This window comes from Trematomus bernacchii, unplaced genomic scaffold, assembly GCF_902827165.1.
Source record: "Trematomus bernacchii unplaced genomic scaffold, fTreBer1.1, whole genome shotgun sequence".
In the NCBI taxonomy this organism is placed as follows: domain Eukaryota; kingdom Metazoa; phylum Chordata; class Actinopteri; order Perciformes; family Nototheniidae; genus Trematomus; species Trematomus bernacchii.
Genome location: NW_022987593.1, coordinates 10078678 through 10103519, shown reverse-complemented (window position 1 = coordinate 10103519; position 24842 = coordinate 10078678). Strand labels below are relative to the sequence as shown.

At 44.5% G+C, this 24842-nt stretch overlaps 1 protein-coding gene across 11 annotated transcripts in view; it reads right to left on the bottom strand.

The window, feature by feature from the left end:
* Positions 1-24842, bottom strand: part of lef1 (lymphoid enhancer-binding factor 1) — a 96101-nt gene that overhangs the window by 7539 nt on the left and 63720 nt on the right. For 3 of the 11 annotated variants that reach the window (XM_034130372.1, XM_034130376.1, XM_034130377.1), the window contains 7 exons: positions 11510-11639; positions 8287-8380; positions 6542-6661; positions 5675-5837; positions 4815-4922; positions 3091-3139; positions 2429-2486 (listed from right to left, as the gene is read on the bottom strand). In XM_034130372.1, coding sequence (XP_033986263.1) covers positions 2429-2486; positions 3091-3139; positions 4815-4922; positions 5675-5837; positions 6542-6661; positions 8287-8380; positions 11510-11639 — 722 coding nt within the window. The remainder of the gene's footprint in view (positions 1-2428; positions 2487-3090; positions 3140-4814; positions 4923-5674; positions 5838-6541; positions 6662-8286; positions 8381-11509; positions 11640-24842) is intronic. The other 8 variants (XM_034130379.1, XM_034130373.1, XM_034130380.1 and 5 more) reach the window with 8 other exon arrangements.

Sequence of the window (24842 nt, the reverse complement as noted above, 5' to 3'; positions counted from 1 at the left end):
GCCCTCCTCTTCTTCCCTCCTCGCTCATCAAAGTCTTCTGACAGCTGACTTCTGGCTGCACACATCAGAGGGAGCGAAGCCGGGGCACGACGGAGACAGAAAGAGGAGGAGAGAGAGAGAGAGAGAGAGAGAGAGAGGGAGAGAGAGAGAGAGAGAGAGCGGCCACCAAAGCTCCGGCTTCAACAACACTTTCTTTCATGTTTCTGGACCAGGACATGTGGTTGGAAATAACCCTCGATACACTGAACAGACTTTTTAATTATTGTAAAGCATCATTTACTGAAAAGATATTAAGAAAAACAACCTCTTGCACAAGTATGGGCTTGTAAACATCATCCATTTAGCTTGTCAACAAAGGAGCACCTTCATACGAGTCATCTTGCTCAGTTAGCAGAGTCCCTCACTAGCCAGATTAAAAAGGCCACCTTTCTTAGGATTGTCTCCCCCCTGTGAAAGAAATGCGCAGTGGCTGAAATAGGAGAGAGCCTCGAGGGCAAGTATGTGTCTCGGCCAGATAAGTATCTGAAAAGGCTGTGAATCAGCAGGCTTCGTCAGACAAAAATGCCCAAGAGGAAGCAAGAAAGAGAGAAATGAAAATGAAGAAACAGTGAGGTAAGAAGGAGTAACACTGCACATTTCAAGTCAGTGATTAAAAAAAAGGGGGCGACGAGGGGAAGCAACGGAAACGCTAATTTCACATTGTCAGAGTAAAGACTTCTCGGTGCTGTTCCACTGTAGTGAGAGCCAGCTGTGTGGCGGCCCAGTGTTTGACAGGCTAATGATAACAAAGAGAACCAAGCCATGAACTCACTACTCAACTCCTGGTTGACCTCACAGGCAGAACAACTCAACAGAAGCCATCAAATATGTTAATATGAAGTCAAGTTTCCCTTCATTAAATGAAAACCGACCTAGAATGGAACATTTGACTTCGTTACGCCGAATATTCTTTATTGACTGCACAAGCGCTATAATAAAATCTAATGGAGCAAATGTTTGTTTGAACCATCATACAAAAAGGTGTGTCTTTAAAATCAACTCGCTAACAAATGAGTTTTTCCACATTGAGGAGAGACAGATGGGGTACAGGCTGAGGCAGATGAAAAGAAATAGACAAACGAGTTCATTTAAAGATGTTTTTTGGCGTCTACACCAAGCTAACCTCAATCCAGCTCTTTGGGATCTGCATAAATTGAGGGCTTGGGGAGTTGTGGCAGTATCCTTGGCATTATGCATATTAGTTTAAGGCTGTCACTGAGAATCAGCAAGGGTGTCCATCCCGCTGCGGCTAGGCGCTGCTAATTATTGGATCAGAGATAAAGTGCTTTTTAGCGCTCGCTCTTTCTGGGCTTTGAAAACCGGCTGTGGCGGAAAAAAAATGGAAAAGAAAAGAAGCCCAATTTTGGGTTCAGAGCGAGCCACCGGGTCAGGAATCGATCAAGTGGAAAACCTTTGTGTGGTTGGGGTGATTTCAACGTAAGACCAGATTTGTCACATCTGCCCGGCTTTTTACTGCCGCCGAAAGGGAGCGGAACAACAGGATGCTACCAGACTCACAGGGGGGGCGGGGGGGGGGGGAGGAAGGAGAGAAATGGAAAGCAACAAGATCCACAGAGAGTAGGGAAGACTGAAAATAGAGTTGCCACATATGGAGAACGCTAATCCTTCTTTCGACAAAGAAAAGGAGAGGTGGCAGTTCAGTGAGGGTTTGACATGTCATCTGAATCAATATATCCCACGATTTTATTCACATGTAAAAAAAAAAACTGAGTGCCTTTGTTATGGAGGCATTATATACACCCCGAGACCCCAGATACCATGAAATCTTATTAAAAAGGTATAGCATCTCATTAAGTTCCTGCCAAATAAGCTGCTGGATTCCTGCTCTGCTCCACATTGATGCAGGGGGAGACAACACATGTAGTCCATATGGGGCTGACGTCTCCAACAGCGGTACAAAAAAAAAAAAAATGTTCTGAGCTAGTAAAACTGTTTTCAGATGTATTACTTAGTCCATGTTTGGAAAACAGAGTGTATGAGCTGTGTGATTTATTAGGCAATATCTTTCAAACCCCTTTTAAATTTGATATCTTTTCATGAGGGAAGAAAAATAAACCACAAACTGCTGACACAACCGTTGACCTTTAATCCAACCAACACAAAAACATTGGATTGACTGACTCAAACGTACACACACATGCACACAAACAGAGAGAATCCAATGGCTATTGTGCAGAGCCATTGAGCAAACCCCACACACAAAGCACAACCCCTCTTCAGGCCTTAACACCAATCACACAATGACCATGGCGAGGTTAGGGTGGACCTTTTCAGGATTAGTCTGTGAGTACACACTGTTTAGCAGTTTAAAAAGGCGGGACATGTATTGAACTGATCAGACACTTAGGGGATAGAGGGTTTGTCTTACCATATTCTCAGATGTACGCCGTTTTCATTCTCTGGCCTGTACCTGCAGAAAACCGCATCTTTTTTTAAAAGTGTGATATATCTGGACAGCATAGATCTTTACCGTCCATTTTGCCTACTAAAGTGTACAGACCCCAGGTAAGAAAATACAAAATAGTGACATTTTTTTACTTAAGATGTAATTCTCGATGGATTACAATTGTGGTGCTGAGAGGAGGCTCATAAGCGCAGCTAAACAAGGTCAGCAGAAAGACACACTGTAGTGCAGCAGGCAAACAAACGGCGCAAAGCCCAGGGTCGGTAAGTAGTCGTATAGAATGGACAGACTAATCCCAAAGTAGGTGTAATTTGTGAAGACGGGGATGAGAGAGGAATGGATGGTGGGATGTATACAAAAAGGACTGTGCTGCCTTCACAGGAATCAAGCCAGTCTACTGAAGCCAGAATCAGGATGGAAAGTAGCATATATTCAGTATTTTTAAAAAGGCCCCATCGACTGGGAGATTAGTTGCTTTTTACAGTTTTACAGAATGTGCATTCGTAAAAATGCAGCAGTATACTGTAAAAGATCACGTGTAGAGTCTATGGAAACATGGTGTAACACACAACTTCAAAATGCAACACACAGGGAGAAAAAAAAAGAGAGAAAGATCTGGTGCTTACCTGGGGCTGACTCCTGCATCTTTTCCCTCTTCCGCTTCTTCTTCTTTCCCTAAAAAATATACAGAGGAACACATAAAGTGTGGCTCCAGCACTCACGCTCACTAGACCACTCTGATATCCTGCTGCTGTCTGCCATGTTCACTCATCCCCTGCAGGGCATCCAACCAGCATCCCCCTGGACCCCGGGCTGCACCCGAAAACTGCCACGCTGAGAGGGACCGACCAATCACTGACTTTAAAGTGTACTCTACCTACTTCCAGCTGCATTTAAATAACTTTGTCTACATATTTTAAGGCTTTTTCTGTGACCATCCTAACCACTACTGTTGGGAGCAGTCTGCGTCATATTCCCCTGCCTTTGAAGTCCCCTCTAATGACAAATATTAACATGAAGTGCAATTAAAAATGCTCACTGTAATTAGGCTAGTCTAGCTGAATGGCTGTGAAGAGCGCCACTCTGTTTCCAGCGAGGTGGGAGTGTGTAAGGATTTATAGCTTATGCTAAATCCCCAGGGGGGAGACTATAGGTATAGATAGCAGCGTTAGAGTCGTTCTAGTCAAATATGAGCAGCACTTTGGTTTCCTGCTGCAAAGTCTGCTAATCCACTTATTCATGAGCTAATCTGCCTTCTACTGCACCGGCAGACAGGGAGGAAGACATACTCAGTGAGAGAAAGGATGAGAGAGGGGGTACACAGCAAAACTGTGAACGCTACACGCTCTCCATGCCAGTACGTTACCTATTTTGGGTGTTTCCAGGCATGATGTGCTGCCTGTGTACAGCTGAAGATTGTTTGTGGGCGGGGCCGCAGAATTAGCACTCTCAGGGATGCACTTGTAAGAAATGTTTTTGCGTTAAACATATCCCTTTGGTATGCCAACTAGAAAGCCATTCCTCTACTCTTTTTTCTCTTCTACCTGTCACATATCTTACTAAATAACAAAGCTGGAAATGAAATGGGAACTTGGCTGACTGTCACTAGCTGATGTTTTGCGTATCTTTAACTGCACTGTGCTTCAGTGGGAGCAGAGCTGTGAAACTATCTCCTCCCTCAGCGAGGCGTTTTGGCAGTGGAGCAGTGGAGGCAGTAGAAAGGGGGGGGATGCTGTCGGTGTCCGAGGGGAGGCAGATAAACACCACAAAGCACTTTGGTGGTGGAGTGAATGTGAGTGCCGGAGCCACACTTTTTAAAAAGGCTGGTGCTCTCTCTCTCTCACACATTCATACACGCCACAAACTGAGACAGGTGACAACAAACGCAAAAAAAACACACACCAAAAACAGACTGCATGTTAAATCCAGCTGATCCTCCCACATTTACAAACATAATGGGCAGCTAATGGAGCAAAGGTGGCTGCTGCTGAGCGCTGAACGCATGATGCAGCCGCCTCGCTCCGACAGGTGCTTTTTACATTTACAAGCTCCATGCGGATATGGAACATCAAAGACTAGCATAACCATTACCAGGCAGTTTTCACTCACTGTGGCAATAATAATGTCTCTGATACTACAATCCATTTTACTGCAGATGGTAATATAATCACAGCGGTATGAATAACACATTAGGCTGAAACAAAGAAAGGGACCCCATTAGCATGGAGCCGAATTAGTGTGTGTCGTTATTGTGTGGACAACACATGCAACATGGACATAAACAAACATAAATCAACATACACACACGCACTCACTCGCACCTTTGCCAATCTGTTCTGTTGATACTTACATAGTTGTCTCGAGCGGACCAGCCTGGGTAGAGCTGCATGTGGAGCTGCCGTTCCTTGCGCGCTAACTCATAATACTTAGCTTGCTCTTCCCGAGTTAATGCATGCCACTGTTTCAGTAAAAAAGGAGATCAGGAGGGGAAAATAGCACACAGTCAATTACTGGCATGCACTTGTATGTTCCCTGCATAGAGAACTGTGCTGGTGTTTTGGCAAAAAAGAAAATCTTTTCAACTTCCAATCGTTTGGTGTCGGATAAAAGGGAGAGAAGGAAGAAGGGGACACATGATGAAGAGATTAACATGCACAAGAGTCGGAGGGGGGGAAGAGAAGGAAAAAATAACTTTGATTTCATATCAAAACACTGGTTCCAATTTAGCAGGGCTTTTTATTCAAACTATGTCAGCGAGCAATTACTCCATGCAGGCCACAAACCAGGCTTTGCTGTGGCTGGCTGCCTCGACCGCCAGGCCTATTCGTTAAGGCTTTTAACATGGCTCTGCGGTTCCACTCTTTTCCCAATCCTCAAAAGGAACACATTTTGTCATTTCCAACCGTGCCATTATCCAGGCATATTTTTATTAAAGCCAATTTGATTAAATGTCAGTTAGATAGGCAGGCTGTATCTATGCCGCTGAGAGAGGGAAGTAATTGGCTAGGGAAATCATTATGACAATAATCACAACTAGTTCATAAAGAGGCTGCATGTTAGTAGAGATAGGAATCTTTGTACTTTTTGAACTAATTGGGCTTGGGAAGTCAGCGCATGGAGACTCTTTAGAGCTGCGGCTTGAACTGTGATCTCCGGGTGATTTAACTAAAAGACAAAAAAAACTAGAGTGACAAAAACTATTCGACCTACCCTTCGGCCCAGGATCTGATTGATGGCCGCGCTCTCCTTCAGCGTGCACTCTGCCACCACGTTCGCACGCATTTCTTTCATGTACAGCATGAAGGCGTTTAGCGGCTTCTTGATGTGCGGTCTTTTGGGCTCCTGCTCCTTTCTCTGTTCGTGCTGGGGCTTCCTGTAAAGAACAACAACAACACGATGTGAATGTGGGGGGGGGTAAAGAAGAGCAGGAAACTAAGTAGTTGGAAAATGAGAGAATGTAAGAACAAAGCAACAGAGGAGGGAAATTGTGGTGCCGCTATGGCGACACAAGCAGCGAGGGTCTGGTTGCTCTGCGCCAATGATGAGGCAGCGAGAGAGGGGTTTCCACGCCATGGGCCCCTGCCTCTTTAATCATGTGCAGTCCTTCATGCAGAGAGATTACTTCACCAGTAATGGCAACCAAACCTTCTCGTCCACAGCACATTGGCGATAGCTTAGAGCCAAACGCTTGAACTCGCACACTGAAAAGACACCCTGCTCCCACTCCTGACTTTCTTTCTAACTTTCTGGAAGCTTGGCTGGCCATGAATAATGGAAATATCACTGATAACCACTTCAGGGGGCTCGCAGCACTTCCCACTGCAAACACCGAGCACTAATCTAGGACCTGTATCTAAGTGTGTTGTGATCCCCGAGGCCAAATGAAGCATAGGCCTGTTATCAGTGGAGCACGGGCCCTCGCCGCTTATCTGCTCACATCAAGGGAACGAGAACAAGGCTCTGACAAGAGAGGTTTGTTCAGCGACCGCCTACTGTAGCGGTGGAGTGCACAAATACCTGGAAGTATGTCGTCTCAAGAGTGTGTGTGTGAGGGTATTTTGTGTTTGCAGGACTCACATGTGCATGATGTCTGTTTCATGCGGAGGCTCGTGTTTGACCTGATGGTTGACGATGGCCGGGTGGGGGATCCCTGTGGCGTGGGGACCTTGGGGGCCAGGAACCATGTGGTGTGAGAACCTGCAATTACAGCAGACAGCAGGCTGGGATTAATAAGGGAGGACGAAAAGGACAGTAGCATGGAAAGGGTGCCCTCAATGTGAAGGTGATAGTAGGTGCACACGAGGAACAGCGTACACAAACAAGGGAAAACTATTCCTCCACACGTATTTTTAGTTTCTTGTGGTGGATTAGATGGCAGGGGGTAGTCGTCACTGGTAGTGGTAGCTTAAGTGTAACGTTATTTTAGATGTCGATCTTTTGTTAGCATTGATTTCATCAGCTGTTACCCTGAAGTGTTAGAAGAGAGGGTCACAAGGTGATACTACTACTAAAAGTTTTACTTATCAATTGATCTAGTGGCAATTTTTTTTTTTTATTATGTAACTTTTTTTTTTATTATCATATCATAACTTAGTACTGCATGTCACATATTTAACATATGTAACATTAAGCTGTCTGTGGCTCATTTTCCTGCTGTAACTATGCAGATTTCCCCTCCGTGGGACTAATAAAGGTATTCTGATTCTGAATTATAAATCCTTTTGTTGTTAAAAAGTAAAATGTTTTAAAATGGCTGGTTTAGTCAGCCCAAAGAAACTATAGTAACAATGAAAGTGAGGCACTAAATGTGTCCATGAGTTATGCTTGTTGTAAGCCTTCTTACTGCAACTCTAGAACTACGATAATCAGACAAAATAGAGGGAAGTGACAAAGAAATGTATTGTGGTCATAAATACTTTGAAAATCTGAAACAATAAATAATAGATTTGGTTTCTGGTTATAAGTGGGTCCATATTGTGTGTGTCTTCACTCTCCATTTCGTTCCATTTGATTCAACACATCGCTTCATCACGATGTGGTCGTGTTTCAAAAAGCTGGTTGCTATAAATGTTTGTTAAAGTCACAAAGTTTTTTGTGGAGCATGAAATGTTAAGATCAGCAATGTTTAGTACTGCAAACACAATGCTTCTTTATTCCAGGGGACTTGTTGTGGGGTAAAAACTATGACTAAGGATCCCCACACTGAATAGGCTCCTTAGGTAGAAAAAACTGGAGTTAGAAAAAGTAGCTAAATCAAAAATAAGCTAATATACCCTAGGTGTTCAGGTTTAGAATCCTGCCTCAGCTTCAATGTCGCCTGATCCTGCAACTTACATCTGGCTTCAGTCAGTGTGCGCCTAAAGCTGTGTCTTTACAAACATATCGCTGACAGAGGAAGAGAACGCGAGGTAGAAGAAAGAGGGTAAGAAATGTCGAGAACAAGAGGAAAAAGTCAAAAGGAATGACAGTGACAGGACCGTCGTCAAAAAGAAAGTACTTCACAAACAAGCAGTGCCCAACTAGAGCTTGTATGGTGCTTTTGATGGGGGTTAAGCAGCCATATGGTTATGCAGGGGCATGTATGTGGTGATGTGTTTGACATGTGCTGGGCACAGAGGGGCCGTGTGGCTGAAGCCGCAGCAGAACAGCAGGAAGAGCCAGAGGCAGACCTCCCTGTGAAGCTGCTGCTGCTGCAGGCCATCCTTCCTCCAGTCACTACACACAGCTGTGTGCATCTGATGCAAAGAGACAGGAGAGTAATCGCTCCTTGTTTACATGAACAAACTGTGCATGCAGCATTTGCTTTAGTCTGTCTGACTCACCATCCCAGCGGTGGCGTGATCTGCCCGACTCCTCCGGGAGACAGGGAGTAGAAGTTGGACATGTCTTGGTGATGCCTCTGCATTCCTAGACAAACAACAATTGCATACAAAGGGAAGTTATTATACAAGTTACATCTTCCACATGTGTATCTCCATCCTGGGGAGCGAAGTACCAATCTACATGAGCCGTAGCATTGAGAATCAGGGACTGGCAGGTGACCAAAGTTACCACATTTTACTGTATTTCTATTGTTTATTAGTATTGTGTGTGTCTGCTTCCACAGTCATGGTGTGGAAATACCTGCAGTTAGGTGGATCTGGATCTTAATTACAGTGGTTAATATATAATAAACAAGATCTGAACACTTTCAATTACATCAATTTAAAAGACTTAAGGCAATCGTGTAAGTTAATTGTTTTGGGTTTAGGTAACTCTTTTAGGTGTAGCTCTTGTGTTCATTTTCCCCCATTTAAAATCGATCACTCCCCACCTTCCCATCCTGCTCTAATACAAGTCAAGGACGGGCCACGTCAGGCTTGAAGACGCGTCTTGACCTCACATCATCAACCAGTAAGAAAGGGATGATATTTCCCCCGCTAAGCTAGAGTCCTCCAAGAGCATTTCAGGGTCTTTCATCTGGTTAATTGAGACTTCTTCTTTGTGCCAGAGGCCTCAGCTTTCCCTGTAGACACGGGATTGACTTGGACTAACTAACAGTCGGTGGATCTTCAGGACTAAGCTCCTCCATTTCCAGCCCGCCTGCTCCTACTGGGTTTCAAGGTCAAGGGGTTCCTGTTGTGTGATAAGAGGGGGCTGTAAAATACCTCTAAATGTAACTAAATCTTGAGATAATCATGTCTTGGGAGTAGATATCAGGAAATACTGTGCATACACGCACAAGTGCAGTGTGCCTCCATGTTTGCGCAAACACACACACACAAAGAAAAGAGGGCAAATGCCTCCAGATTAGCACCATTTTCTAATCCCTGCTGGAGCCAGTCTTTTCTCCCTGGCTCTATCTCTCTCCAGGCTGTGGTCTGGAGGGGCCTCCCTCCTCGGAGAGGCAGGGCGAGCGGGGGGCTTATATATCTAAAGCCAATGTTTCAGCGCAGGATTCATAGCACGCATAGCACTACCCCCTGCCATCTAATCCACCACCTAACACTCCTGAGGGCCCTCCTGAGGGCAGAAGGGAAGGAGGCAAGGGGTGAGGCGGCGAGGGAGGCGGAGAGAGCCCCGGCGTGTTAACCTTGTCACTCACACCCCTAAGGTGCCTAATTACTCCCCCCCCTAATTCACACGTTCCCGATGACACCCAATAGCGCTTCACACATGCATTTCCTCTCAAAACACTACCATGCTTTTCATTGTAACACCTGAAAACAATGTATTTTCAATTAGTGCTTTATTATAAACCATATAAGGTTTAAATGTAAAATGTTCAATCGCGCCCCCCCCCCCACCGCTGCTCGACCTTCCATCCTGCATTGCGGCCCTGTGCATATTAGAGCTCATAATGAGAAAATCCATGATTGTTTTTCATAATTAACGAGCAGATCAAAGTCTGAGCCCACTAAGGAAGGCAGAGCTGCGATTGGTCGATATGAGAGAGCGAGAAAGGAAGAGAGAGAGAGGGACGGCAAGAAAGAGAATAAGAGAGATGTTCCTTTTAAGCATCTTCAGCTTGACTGCCGCTGGTACACACACACATGAATATGCCTAGGGAAATCATTTGCAGCGTATTCCGCAACTAGATCGCTTGGACGTGGATTTCTGTTGGGCTGTGAGTGAAAAGATCAAATATAGTAAGAAAAAAAAAGACCTCCGGGGGTCTTTTGGCTCTTCTGTGTTTGTCAGAAACTTAGTGGATGAGGATGGACCAACATGAAGAGTAAAACAGGGAGCATTACTTCATGAATTGTTCTACATGACAACACATTCCTTCAAAGTGTGCACAGTCTATTTATGGCTCAATTCTCTGAAACCAAAGTGAATTCCTGTACAAAAATATGAAACTAAAATGTGTCTGAAGCCTGATTCCTCTGACATATGTGGGGCACAGCTCCTTGATACGTCTCACTCCCTTCATCTGACTACGCTGTGTACTCAGTTCTAACATTGTTATTTATAGCCAGTCCCTCAGAACATCCTAGCCTCATCTTCATCGTCTTCATCATCATCGCCTACATCCTGTCTGATCCCTCTCCTCCTTTTCAACTGACAGCCGCAGGAGAAGAAAGCCAGGAAGAGAAGAGAGGGAAAAGGTGCGGGACAAAACTATGGCGGGGCCCCACGTCTTTTTTGTATTTGTGAGAAGCTGCCAAAGTCTCCAGCTGCCGCGGCGGGGCTGAGGATCCGTCCAAAACTGAGAAGAGCTGCTCTGCTGCTGTCAGAGCTGCAGCTTGATGTTGTTACTGAGCGGCAGAGAGCAGAGCGAGAGGGCAGCAGAGCTCAGAGTGAAGTCCCACAGGCCGCTTCAAATGAGCCGAGAGGAAGGATGGCTTTGCTGTGACACTTCTTAGTTTGTGTGTCTCTTTTCTGACAGTGTTTGAACAAAAGGGAGGTAAAAATAAAATCTCAGTCGGGGGTTTAGTTTAATTCTGACTGAGACATTGTTGAAGTATTTTTAAATAAAATCAGACTATTTCTGGATTTAAACAGTAACCCTTTCAAACCCTGTTACTCTGAAAGTGTCGTGTCAAACTTTAAGACGTCCGAATGCCAAATTCGATTTCTAGTAACAATGCTTTGTGATAAAAATGTGTTATTGTGCAAATTCATCATTAAAACCCCAGTAATATTCAATTCAGTCCATTCATATATCAATACTGCTTTCAATTAAAACAAACTGTGTCGCTTGAATATACTTTTTTCTTTAGATATAGATCGTTCTAGCACAGAATGGGAATAACAGATTTGAATGATTACATTGAGTTTGCTGCAGTGAGGTATATAGATTCGAAATTTGAGAAAAGGCCGCACTGGTATTTAATCCGTATCTGTATCAGCATATAAATTGATGTTAGTCTTTGGTGAAAAATGTTGAATCTGTGCAACTCGAATGAGAACTCTTACTTAAAAAGTTCAGGTGAGAAATGAAAAGAAAGCCGTTTTTGTTTTGAAACATTGCCACTACTTTGAATTCATAAAGCAAAAAGGACGGCAGTTGTTGTACAAGCTAAGAGAGTTGCATCGGGTTCAGATCTGTTTGATGGTCTCTACCTTGTTTGTTCATATCCTGGGGGTGGGGACCAGAGTGGGGTCCTGGTGCGAAGTGCTCGTCGCTGTACGTGATCAGCGGGGTGAGTGGGTGGACTGCGTGGGACGGCTGCACCACAGGGACTTTGTTGGACTGTGGAGAGAAATACAAGAAGATTTTAAAACAATATGAAAGAGGGACAACATTATACATAAGTTTTAAATGCAGATATTACATGTATTCAATCAATTATGCGCTTCCACAAACAACATAATTATTACATTCAAACAAACTACTTGTAGTAGATGAAGTACATTATTCAAAAGTTTACATTAACTTTGAATAATAACACGGGAGAAACGGATCCTCTCTTTTCCCCTCTCCCTCCCTCTCTCTCCTGACAGCCCGTCAGTTTCTCATGCAGCTCGCTAAACAGTGGGCGGGGCTTCAGGTGCAGAGTCCGTCAGACTCAGCAGCAGCTGATCTGATCTCTCTCTCTCGTCCGGTTATACTTCACTCGCGTTTATGTCCATATCGATCAGCTCCAGCTCTCCTGATCGGCCTTCATAGAGAGCACCGATCAAACTATTAAGAGTGAATATCGTCCGATAATGATCGGCGGCCAATCGATCGGAGCATCCGTTTTTCTTTTTTGGACGGACACTATAATTTACCTTTTTTTACTATGTTCAATCTGAATTTACTTTAAAATAAAAACATCTATATTGATTCTGACTTTTCTACATCCAACTTATCATTGCTTTGAGAAAAAAGATGCATGCAAATATCTCCCTGTTCCCTGCCACATGATCTGGGGACTGGTACGGTACATATAGTGCGGGTGGTCCTATAGAATAGCTTATGAAGAAACTAAACTTACATTTCTTCTCTTTTAATAGCCTGAAAACTTGTTTAAGCATAGGTCAGCAGGACTGAAAACCCTAATCCCTAAAGGTAGGAGGAAAAACAAGTCAAAGAGGTGCATGAGTATGTTTGAGAGAAACAGAGCTGGAGCGAATAGGAGCGAGCAAGCGATCGAGCAAAAAGAGAGGGGGGGAGAAAGGAGAGATTCGCCGGGTAGAGTTAGAGCAGAGGTCTTCGGCGGGAGATCAAAGGCAGTCATTAGCTGGTGAATAAGGGGAGTTCATTACAGAGCGAGAGCCGGGGGAAGGAGAGATGAGGGATGGAGGAGGAGGAGAAGGGGGGTGGCTTTGGAGAGAGAGTGCGAGTGAGACAGATGTCTGCAGCAGTGCTTAATGCAGGGGTAATCACGCCGACAGCGGCCCGACCACAGGACCCCCATCGCCGGCTGACTCACAGAGAACCTGCCTCCTGAAAACTAAAATAGACCCGGAGCCAGGCCCCAAAGAATCCCGGCCCCCAGCCCCCAGCCCATAGCGCTTACATGCTTCAGCAGCAACGAAACACATGGCAATGCTTAGCCATGCTAAATCTACCATTCAAAATGTGAGCCCGGAGCAGAGCTGGAGTCAAAACATCACCTCCACAGGACATATGGCTAATCTGAGAGACGTCGGTTCACTGTTGGGTGAGACACATCTTCTACCAAATGGCCCCCACAAGATTTGAGTCAAAGGAGTTTCATGAAATCAGATGCTCCCACAGGAAGAGTCACCTGATTAATAATGTTGTTGGAGCTACGCGTCTAAATTTAGCATGAGCATAAATGTAGATATAATCAAGGGACTGCTCTTTAGCAGCTCTCACTCCGTTGTCCTAGTGAGGTGTTTGCCAAGGTGACATTCCTGTAGTGCTAAGTGGTGATTGGTTGCACACACACACACACACACACACACACACACACACACACACACACACACACACACACACACACACACACACACACACACACACACACACACACACACACACACACACACACACACACACACACACACACACACACACACCACACACACACACACACACACACACACACACACACACACACACACACACACACACACACACACACACACACACACACACACACACACACACACACACACACACACACACACACACACACACACACACACACACACACACACACACACACACACACACACACACACACGGCTGGAATGTCTGCGTTTCCCCCCAAACCCCTCGCAGGCTGGCACCAGTCTCAACTTAAGTCCCCCCTCTCCCTCTCCCCACCTTCTGGGAACGTCCCAACTGGGAACACGAAGGGCGGTATGTGTGTGTGTGTGTGTGTGTGTGTGCGTGTGTGTGTTGCCATAAAGATCTCAGTATCCTAAACCACATGACAGATCATCTGCATCAGATTCTTTATCGGGATAAGAATCTCATCTCCTAGGGCCAATTTCTTTCCCAGTCCCCTCTTTTGATAAGATCCTCATATGCCATCATCCACATTGTAGAATTTCAGATGGCAACACACTGCCTTCAAAGAAGACAAATCCTGCCTGAAAACTAATTCAGCCATGATGAAGAGGCTTTTCTTATTAGCCCAGGTGAGTGTAGTTCTTTGACCCCTGTCAGCAAGAGTCAAAGGTGATGGGATAATCTGTAAGTGTGGGAGTGTCAGACCGCATCCTACTGAGGGGAGGGCTTATTAGGGAGGGCTTCAAACCCTAAAGGAGGGCTAACGGGGGCTGGGGTTGGCTGGGACATGCCTACACCAGGGGCTAAATGATAGCATTCTCGCGCATATTATTTTACGCCTCTCCACTCCTATTTGTTATACTGTGGGAATGAGATAAGAACCGGAGGGATTACCATCTAAGCTAAAAGTCTTTTCAAACTTGTATGAGAAAGAAAAAGTGAGTGGAAACAAAAGTTTCTTATTCTTGATCACACACACACATAAACTACGAAAGAAAAAGGTGATTGACTCCTTAGCACCTAAGAAAGAGTGATTCTTCCATCATAGAGGAGATGCCCTCTTTTGTGATTTTCCAGGTTACAGCTGTCAAATCCTATTTTTCTCAACTTCTTAATAAACTGCTTCCTTTGTGGCAAAAATCCACCAGAGAAAAACCTGCAGGCCTCTGTGACCAATACACAATTTATGCTATTTGGGTTGACATTTACATAAACCGCATGCAGTAGCTAACCATCGTCTACTGTTGGAAGAAAGACAGAGCGATGAATTGTCATTGAACATCTTCACATCTCTCTAAACGATCATACGTTACGATGGGGAAAACTGTATCAGGGTTAATGGAAAAATCCTCACATGTTTGACCGTTAAGTTACAGTCTTCACATGCCAACAGCCGTGATGGAGCCACCGTTATAATTCCTCCAGGTGGAGACGTGTTGGCTTGCGTCCCCTCTTCTTGCAGCTCTTGGCGAGTTTGCGCACAAGCAGCACGACACCCTTTTACCAATTTCCTGGAGGAAGTAGTTGGAGACCCACAAGTGACCACAACGGTGAGGGGTCATGGTACGTCGCTGCAATTTGAACCCCTCTCACCCCCCCCCCCCCCCATCCTGACTCCCGTATCAGCAGTGGTGTTTCGATGGAGGGCGGCCATATTGGAGGTCCCCTTTATTGTATAGTAGAAATAATAGGCTTAGGATCTTTCTATTCATATTTGCAGGGAGAGTGAAAGAGGAGAGGCGGCGAGGATTGAATAGAAAACGTTCCATTTGGAATTTTATATCCAGGCTTGGCCGGCCCTTCTAAAGAACCCCTCAGATGTGGTTTTAAGAGAAATTCATTGTGCGGAACTGGAGCTGGCAGGAAGCCCTCCATGGAGGAGACACTCCAGCGTGTTTCAGCACAAGGAGCCAGTGACTTGGCGTGCCGTCTGAAATTGGGGGTGGGTAAGGGATATGGGACGTTTCGTTTTTTGTTTTTGCCGAGGGAGGGTTTTATGTGACGGTACGCCGGTGTCTCGGAGCTTGTATTCCGTCAGATTCCACCAGCATCCTGCCATGGTTTCTGAGCACGAGTGTGTGTGTTTGTGTATGTGGTATATGCAAAATGTATCCCTGCAATATTGCCTTTTCAGCATCTCTCTCCCTCTTTCCCCCTCACAGCACGGCTTTTGTACTCCACTCAATTATACCACTTCTGCGGAGTGGAGTGGAAAAAAGGGAAAGCAAGGAATTTTATAATAATCACTTCCCACTTCTGTAATTTATATGCGATGAGGACTCTTCGCGCCTGCAGCTACAATCAAGTGTGTAGAAACCATGTGAGGTGTTTCACAAACAGCTGGGGAGATGGCAGCTCAAGTGGTGGCTATGGATTCCCATGCTGCTAAATCTTTTCACTAAGAAGCCCTTTTTACCCCCAAACCCAACGTCACCTACTCACAGGATTTTCTGCATTATACAAGAAAAGGTGCATACAAAAATAAAAAAAAGCACAGGGTATTACCAAAATAAAACAAAAGTTGAGGCAAGAAATTGGTTTGTGTTTACAACCAGTATCAACAATTCATCGCAGTACATTTCCTTTAAAAATGAAGGGAGGGAATTCTTTAAATAACTGTGAATCAGAGAGCACCCACTCACCACTGACTTTTTAAATATGGTTTCCACCCACAATGGTGATCACAAAGACGACAAGATAACAAATGGAAAGCCTCTGTAAGAGCTGAAAGTTGAATCATGAGTTAGGGTGTGCCCAGTGGAGAGATTTTACACAGTCACCATCAGACCAGGTGTTCACTCTCAGGTGTGTGCAAGTTGTTCGACCTTTGCCAAACAAAAGTGAGCAAACATTCTCTCATAGTAGCTTTACAGTGCAGGAAAGAATGGGACCGCCCTCCCCCGTCCCTCTTTACCAAAACCAGTGGAGACCAACCTGAGGAAGCTTAAATAAATAACCAATTACCATTCGCAGAGTGGGTTGAACCCCACCAGCTTGCAGTGGAGTGCTAAAAATGGAATGTTTTATTGGCAGGATGGCCCCTCGGCCAGGGGGCTTAATGTAACGAAACCCAATTAATGGAGAAGAAAGCTGGGCCGCCAGCGAGCGAAGGAGCGCCACACGCCCGGGGTAATGAGACGAACAAGCGAAGCCAACCACAGGGACAGGAGTGGAAGAGGCTGGGAATAACAGGAAAAGCCTACCCTGGAGAGACATCTATATCTGTGAAGCCCCCCCTCCCTTCTCCTCCCTTCTTTTTATTTCAATCATAAATCCCTCGTACTAGTCAGAGTCCAACAGAAGCGGTGACTCAGAAGGCCAGTTGGTAAAATGTTTAAAAACACCAAAAAGTATTCAAAAACTTGAAGCAGTTCATGTTTGGTGAACTACTTAGACGACAAAAATAGTCACATAAGCAATGTTATGGTTTTAGTGGCAGCACTAATTTATCGTGTGAGCTAACTTGTCACGCTGTCCTCTAAATAGCACCGTTACACCCACACAAGCCACACATCACATTAACCACACATGACCGACACATGCCACTGCATTAACATGGAATCCACACACACAAAAAACCCACTGACTCAAGAAGGCACATGTAAGATACGGTCATGGTACACGATGAAGGGATCAGAGACCGCAATAACCACGCGCCTAATGAATTTAACACATACATGCTACATATGAGCACAAAGGAGCTATTAACAGCTGACTGTCTTCATCAAGCACAGCCCAATAGAACGAGGTGGATTACCCATCATCCTTCAGTTGGCATGAAGAACGTGTGCTCCAAGCAAACCAATCACACTAGCTCTCACACTGACATTTTGAAAGTGCAAAGGAGATAATTTGTGTGAAATATGCCTGCCCCAGATGAAAAGGCGTTATCCGCTTTTTTTGAAAGTGTTCAACTCTTCATTTCTATATGTCGTGGAGCTATTTAATAAAACTAGAAGAAGAGCAGCAACAGAACATTAGAAATGATCCAGCTGCTGTCTTTCTTTACTGTTAAGCCACAGCGAGTTAAGTAGAAACAGTGGAGTATACTATGACAGCCTTTCAAAGAGGCTTAAAATTGTTTAGCGCGGGGTCATGAAGGTTTGAAGCAGCAATATAGAGTTAGACAAGAGTTTAGTTATTTTGTATATTGGAATTTGGTGAAGTCATGCCACAGTTTGTATTTGATAATGCTGTGATGCATTTCAAACTGTGTCATTGTTTTAAACTTTGTTTGGTTGTGCAAAAACTTTTTTTTACGAAACTTGTAATGGATTTCTTTGTCTGGTACATGTCAGTCCAACATAGTAAAATTATGATGCTGGTGGTATTGTTTTTTTGTTGTATATGTTAACAAATCCAATGAAAAGACCCAAACCAGCAACATGTTATTCTGTCTATTATTAATAATACAAAAGTCTGACACTCTTGAACAAAGCCCATTTATCAGGGCAGAGTGGCGCAGTGGGCTGTGCGTTTGATCATCAGATCAAGGGGGCGTTGGGGAACTCCAGTTCGAAACCCGCTCCCGCCGCCACTGCGTCAGGCCGTTGTGTCCTTGGGCAAGACACTTCACCCGATTTTGCTCCTGTGGGTATTGTCCACAGTACATGTATGATATTAATGTGTACTTGTAAAGCGCCTTGATGACTTTGAGGTGTGAAGATGGGCGGTGTGGCGCAGTGGGCTGTGCATTGATCATCAGATCAAGGGGGCGAAACCCGCCGCTGCGTCTGTAAAGCCGTTGTGTCCTTGGGCAAGACACTTCACCTGAATTTGCTCCTGTGGGTATTGTCCACAGTACATGACCGTTACATGTATGTATCTGTAATGTGTATCTGCAAAGCGCTTTGGGTCATGGAAAAAGCGCTATAATAAATATAAGGAATTATTATTATTATTTGTTCCTACTGAAGAAGTAACAGTTAAAAAAAAAACATGTCATGAATAAACTTTTTAAAAAGGCTAATCTTTGTTTTTAGAATATGTAACTTAAGAGGTCAGTGCATTTACTAGGCACTATATTCTGCGGCGTAGCAACACACAAACTGCAACAGGATGCTTTATGTTGGGATAAACTACACTGCCCATGATTAATGGATGAAGTAACCCAGAGCAACAGTTTGGTTTGATGCTGATTTAGCATTTAGGATTCTGCTTCATTGTTTTACTCCAACTTTGAGACGGAGAAGTAAGATATATCAGGCTTTGGCTACACATAAAGTACCTCTTAGTAGAATCAATACATTATTGGTTTTGGTCTTCTAATGGGATTTATTGATAGGAGGAAAAATACAGAACACCAACCAAGACTTTGCCTTTATGGTCTTTAACAACCTATTTGATTATGTCTATGTCATTTTGCATTCATTTTCCATTTGTTAATACATCTTTACCTTGCATTATAGCATGATATTGATCACTTATTTAGCCATATTGCCAGGCCCTAATGTTGCATGTACAATGCCTATACATTCAGGTTGGAAATGTTTCTTTGCCAAATGAAAAAGTGTGGTATTTTTACACTATCAAAGCACTTTGTATAAATTGATCAGCTCTGAGAGGTGGTTGGCTCCTGCACTGTTGTATTCAAAGTGTGCATGTGTGTGTGCGTGTGTGCGTGTGCGTGTGTGTGTTTAAGGAGTGGTGGGGGTTGGGATGCTGCTCTGGCAGAGCCCTGGGCGAACTGCAGGATGTTCACCTTGCGGCGGGGCACAGGGCTCATTATCACAGCAGGACCTGGTCACATCAAAGGACTGAGGAAAGGGCAAACATTCTGCTGAAGTGCCACTGTCAGCAGGCCTGCGAGCGCACACGCAAACACATACACAAAAGGAAGACCGCACACACACTCTTGAGCCCCCACTAGGCATCTGCGCCACCACAAAAGAACATGGCTACCTCCATCACTTTCCCTGGATCTATTGAGACAGGTTAACTGAAAATCCCAACACCTTAGATGACACCAGTCTTGGAAAATGGTGTCACTTCAGCATACAAAGCATGGTACCTGGTTTATCTGGACAGTGTCATCGTGTCTCACTGCAATACAATCTGATTCATAAAACCTTTAGCTGCGTCATTTATCTGATCAGGGCCAGTGTTAATCTCCCGGCCCTATGTTTCAAACCAGCTGTTAAAGCTGACCACAAGCAGAACATATTTGGAGCATGTTTTATTTTTCTTCCTGAATCAATCGTCATCCCTCTCCAGCAACTATTTATAGCCTCCCTGCTGCTGCATTAACACACTGCATGATTTATCATTAGAAGCCAGCGCTGGTCTGCTGAGCAGCAACATTCATGCCAGGCGGCACGGGGGTGCCAACATCCACATTCAACAACAACACTCAAAGGCCCTGAGAGATGTACACAAATAAAATCGCAGCACAAGCTAACTTTGTGAGGCAAGCACTACAACCTTAGCCTCTGCAGTCTGCACAATAACCAGAGACATGGAGAAAGAGGCAGAGAATATGCAGTGCAGAATGGAGGAAAAGTGCTGATGAGTTGCCTTATGCAGGAGCTTCATAGATCCGTCGAACAAGAGCGGATTTGCCTGCTACACCTAGATAGTGTTTCCCCCCCTCAGCTTTCGCCCAGGTATTCTGGGCATGAATGGCTGTCAGTTTGGATTTGGGAGCTCAGCGTTGAGTGGGAAAATAGAGTCTGGTGGGGGTCTTTGTGTGCCTCTACCTGTGGAGACGAGAGCAAGAGACAGTACTCTTCTCTCTAAGCTGCAGCTACCTCCGATCGCACATTACGCCTTACGGAAAGGAAGGGGTAAATATTAGCATTGCAAGCTAGCCAGGGAGAGCTGGACGAAGGAAGGCAGACAGGATGTCGAGGTGCTGCCGTGTTTTCGCGGGGAAGGTTTTCAATGGCACACACACTTGGAAAATGTGGATGGGGAGGTGATTTGAATGAGAGCTGCTTCTGCCTGAGCTGTAGAGAGTATTGACCTAGTTTTCCTCGAGCAGACTGATGCACACTCACCGACACAACGTGCAAGAATACAAAGAATACAAATATTGATGGTTTAGTGAGCCATTGACGGCGTAATGGAAAAATAAAATCAGTGTTAAGAAAAATGCCTGATGTTTGTGAAAAGTCTAATTCCTTGTGGTAGGGCTATAGGTTATGTAATGCTTTGAAAACTGCAGGTCACATGAAGCCACATTGCCTCAGGTGTCAAGACACCTGTGTCCTGGCCTCGTTGTGAACTGTTGACCCTGTAGTCACATGATCAAATTATTTTATGTGCATATTGACTGGATAATGTGCCATTTCATTTGTGTTTTACGACAGCTGTATTCGTCTGCCTGTATTGTCTGTTGTAACATTGTTCATGCTGCCCTCTTGGCCAGGTCGCTCTTGAAAAACTGATTTAAATCTCAATGGGACTTTTTACCCGATTAAATAAAGGATATATACCAATGCTGTTTTTTTGCCAATGAAAGCTTTACACCTTTATCTTCTAAACGTATATCTTTTGAGATCAACACCCAGATGTTTCTTCATTAGGTTACAACCCATATATCTGTTTTAGTCCAGTGTATAACGAGGCAAGGATCAGGCCACAGTGCTAAGAGCATTCATGGCAGTGGATCACATTGCAAACCTTTCAGTTCCTTTACCTTATAGACCGTACAACAATACCAGCAGCCCACTGTTTGGGTGTGATTCCTCGTTTTAAGGGATTAAGTGGTAAAGACTACCAACAACTGCCTTTCAGCCTGGAATTAGTCATTAATCAAACCACACATTTCAGGGTTTCTTTCCAGCCGGCCGCACACGCCCCCGTTAAGATCTGAATGAAAAGCACAAAGCTATTCAAATCTGATCCCCTCTGAACAAATGGCTTTTCTCCGTCCCCACAGAAGCAGGGAACACTTGAAGAACCTCTCCAAGGATCTGAACGGTCACATGAAATCTCCACCCCATCAATTAGCTCTGTGGCAGGGGTTTTTGTGGGCTTTAATACAAACAAAACAACGACCATGTACAACATGGCAACCGACAACGTCTGCTTATCCCTTGATACCTCTAAAGAAATGGTAATAGTGAATCTTTGGAGCACAAAAGGGGCTCCTTAGGCTCAGGGCATATGGTTACAGCAACATTACGAGGCACACTGGTGCACCTGACGCCACACAAACAGATTGATAAACCAAACAATGAATACGCTGAGGTTGTAATTTAGCCCTTAGCTGGATTTATTCATAGTGGTCTGCTTAAATGTTTTAATATAATCTCATTGGTGTGTTAAGAAAGAAATGTAAGATTGAATGAGTTGAGCGGTTTTTGGGATTGGGGCAATTGGTCAGATAAAAACAACCAATCATTTGATATAACACTTAGAATTATAATTTTTAATTGATTGGAAATTCAGCAGATCATTTGATAATTCCAAAACCTAATAAGCAGTTCATTTAGGAAAATACTAAAAGTAGTTTGCAGTACAGGGCAATTAAAATGCCTTGAAATCTTAACTAACCAATCAGGCTAACCAATGTAATGAGGTTATTAATAGAGGTTACTACAGTCAACATGTGGTTGGTCTTTCCTTTAATTCAACACCTTTTGACACGTTATAGTTACAGTGTTAATTAAACCATGTTCACACACATTATTGGTATCTCAAAAAGCAGAATTGAAGAAGTATAGCTTAAAGTACTAATATCTGTAGGCAAAAGTAATCCTATTGTAATCCCATAGACAACCTGTTTTACCCTTTTATTTAAAAAAAAAACAAGCAAGGCGAATTTCAGTGGTTTTGTGATCCCAGGTCAGGGTATCACTGTTGAACTTTTCAAATAAAAAGTCCACCTCTACCTTTTAACTATAGCATGGCTTCAGTAAGGAGTCTCAATGTTTCCAATGGGAGAAACAGAAATGTAGATGTGTGGTGTGTGGCGTGTGTGTCGGGCACTTCCATTTCCCCCATATCAAAAGACAGATAAGGTGGGGGTGGATTGATTTGATGTTTTGATGCATTGTTTGATGACGGGCAGCTCAAAGTGGAGGATGCCTCTGTGATGTCTCCATTGGAGGACATGAAAAGCGTCACCTGGCCCCAGAGCCGAGGGGTTATAGCTGCGAGTGGATTTAAGGGCTCCTGCTGAGCTGGACGGTGGCTCCATTGATGCCACATAATCCATTCAGCGTGACCTTTATATTTTTTTAGAGTCAGCTCCACTTCCCTGTCAGCCTGCCTTGTTAAAACTATCGCAGACATCAAGGTCCTGATCATCGACGTTCTGTTATTACGGGACGGTATATGTAATTTATTCGATGTATACATCCCACGAGAAAAAAATAAGTGCCTTCAATCACCGACCAAGCAGTCTGATGATCAAAAGAAAAACATGGAGCACAAGGCGAGCTCATCAGATGAACAAACACATTCTTGCTATATATCTTTGTGGGTTTCATCATCCTGCATCAAGTGACTGCCGAGGAAAAAAACAAAGCCTTGTTCTCATCCCTGTGACATCAGCTGTTACAACCGAGCGTAGGGGAAGAATAAAAGCCAAGGCAATCATATATGTCTAATCAAAGCAACAATAATGCAAAGCTTTCTTTTTCCTCTACCCTCTACCGAACTTCCAATTAATTGTCTCTTATACCAACATGAAATCATCATAGACTTAAAATAAAAGTCATACGAATAAATAATCTCATAACGTACGCTGGGTGGTATTAGTCATGAGCATCAAACTCCTACCCTGTTCTAGATTTGCCTAAACTAGGAGCAAACATAATTGGGATAAATCTCCTCAGTAAGCCACATTAAAAAAAAAGCACAAGGGTGTAAATTGTTACACTGCTGCGTGTTAAGACACTGAAACAGTTGCACAGATCAGACGAACTGCAGCAGCAGGGAAAGAGCAGCATTCAGCTCGGCTGTTTTCCTCTGTGACTTGGGGCCACTGAGTTTTTCTCCAGCCGTAGTAAATTGGGCGCCTGGGGCAGGAGCCTTGGCCGAGCTTGCATTTCGGAGCCGGCTGTGGAGGGCATGAGGGATAGAGATATGGCACTGGAGGGGGGGGACAGGGGGGGCGGGTGGTGGGGGAGGACTGGAAGCACAGTGGAGGTGACATTACGCACATGTTTTAACACAAAAGAGAGCCGGCTAGTTAGCACACTAACTAGCAATCTCCATGGCAATCAGCACTCGTCCTCCTTTCTTTTCTCTCCGTCCGCCGCCTCATCATAAATATGGCTACATCTGCAAGTGTAATCACTCCATTGTACTGTGATTTTCTGCTCTGCTGGACAGCAGCATGGCAGCCTGCTTTTCAGCACCTCTCCCCTCTCCCCTCCCCTCCTTTCCCTCAAGTGCCCTCGCCTGTTCCTGGCTTCTCCTCTGCTGGTGAGGCCGGTGTGTCTCACAGATTACAGAGCTCCGGTCGCTCAGGTAACAAGAGTCACTAATCTGGCTGGGGTTGAATTACACATAATTGCCTCGGCACCGTGATTGATTTCAGCCCTGGAAAGGAAAAGACGACGTCTCTCCCCCCCCCCAAAAAAAACACCCCCACCTCCCTCCCTGCCTCTCTCCAGCGCTCACGAGCGGCAGCCAAGACTCTCCATCTAGTAGGAGGCAGGAGGCTTTGAAGAGATCAAAGCCAAGGCCGGGAGCAGTTGCGCGCCCTGGGAATACGGGAGAGAGGCTTTCTGCTCCTCAGCCCTATTTTCTAGCGTCATGTCGGATTGCAGCTGTATTGCATTTCGCCAGTTTTCTTAATGCTCTTGGTTTTGACATCAGTGATCCCCCTCGGTTTCTTCAAAAACAAGGGGGGGAAGGAGAGAAAAAAAGAAAGTGACTGAGGAGGAAAAAGAGAGAAGGAGGGGGGAGAAGGAAAGGAAAGAAAAGAGAGGGGGGTAAAGAGATCTACAGACTGATTTTTATTTTCACAACTCCATAATTGCCCAGTTCAAAGGAGAGGAGGCATTTGTTTTCAATTGTGCGGCCGATATGAAAGGAGCGACAAACTTTTATGGGTTTCCCAAAAATTAAAGACAGGCTTTTTTCACAGTCAAAGAACAGCGTGTTTTTTATGGCCGAGACCACACAAAATGAACTGATAGCAAAAGCCCTCCTCTTTGTCCTCCCACGGAAAGCTCAGTAGTGTAGTGTAGCGCTGACACTTCACAATGTGTGTGTGTGAGTGAGTCTCCACCGTACACCCGTTTAGTGTTATGTTGCAAATTGTTAGAAGAACAGAAAGCGTTCCAATGTTTAGCGCAAAAAAACAAAAAAGGAGAAATGAAGAAAGATATATCCATCCATTCATTTAGCAGCTCTGCTAATAAAGCCTGGTGGCGAGAAGGCACCCTTTGTACTGTAACTATGCAGGCCCTATACCAAACCTCCTACACTGGGGACCATTAATATTTCAGCGCTGTCAGATACACATTGCATGTGAGCCTCTTTAGCACTCACACCCACAGCAGCAACGAAATAATGAGCTTCTGAAAAATA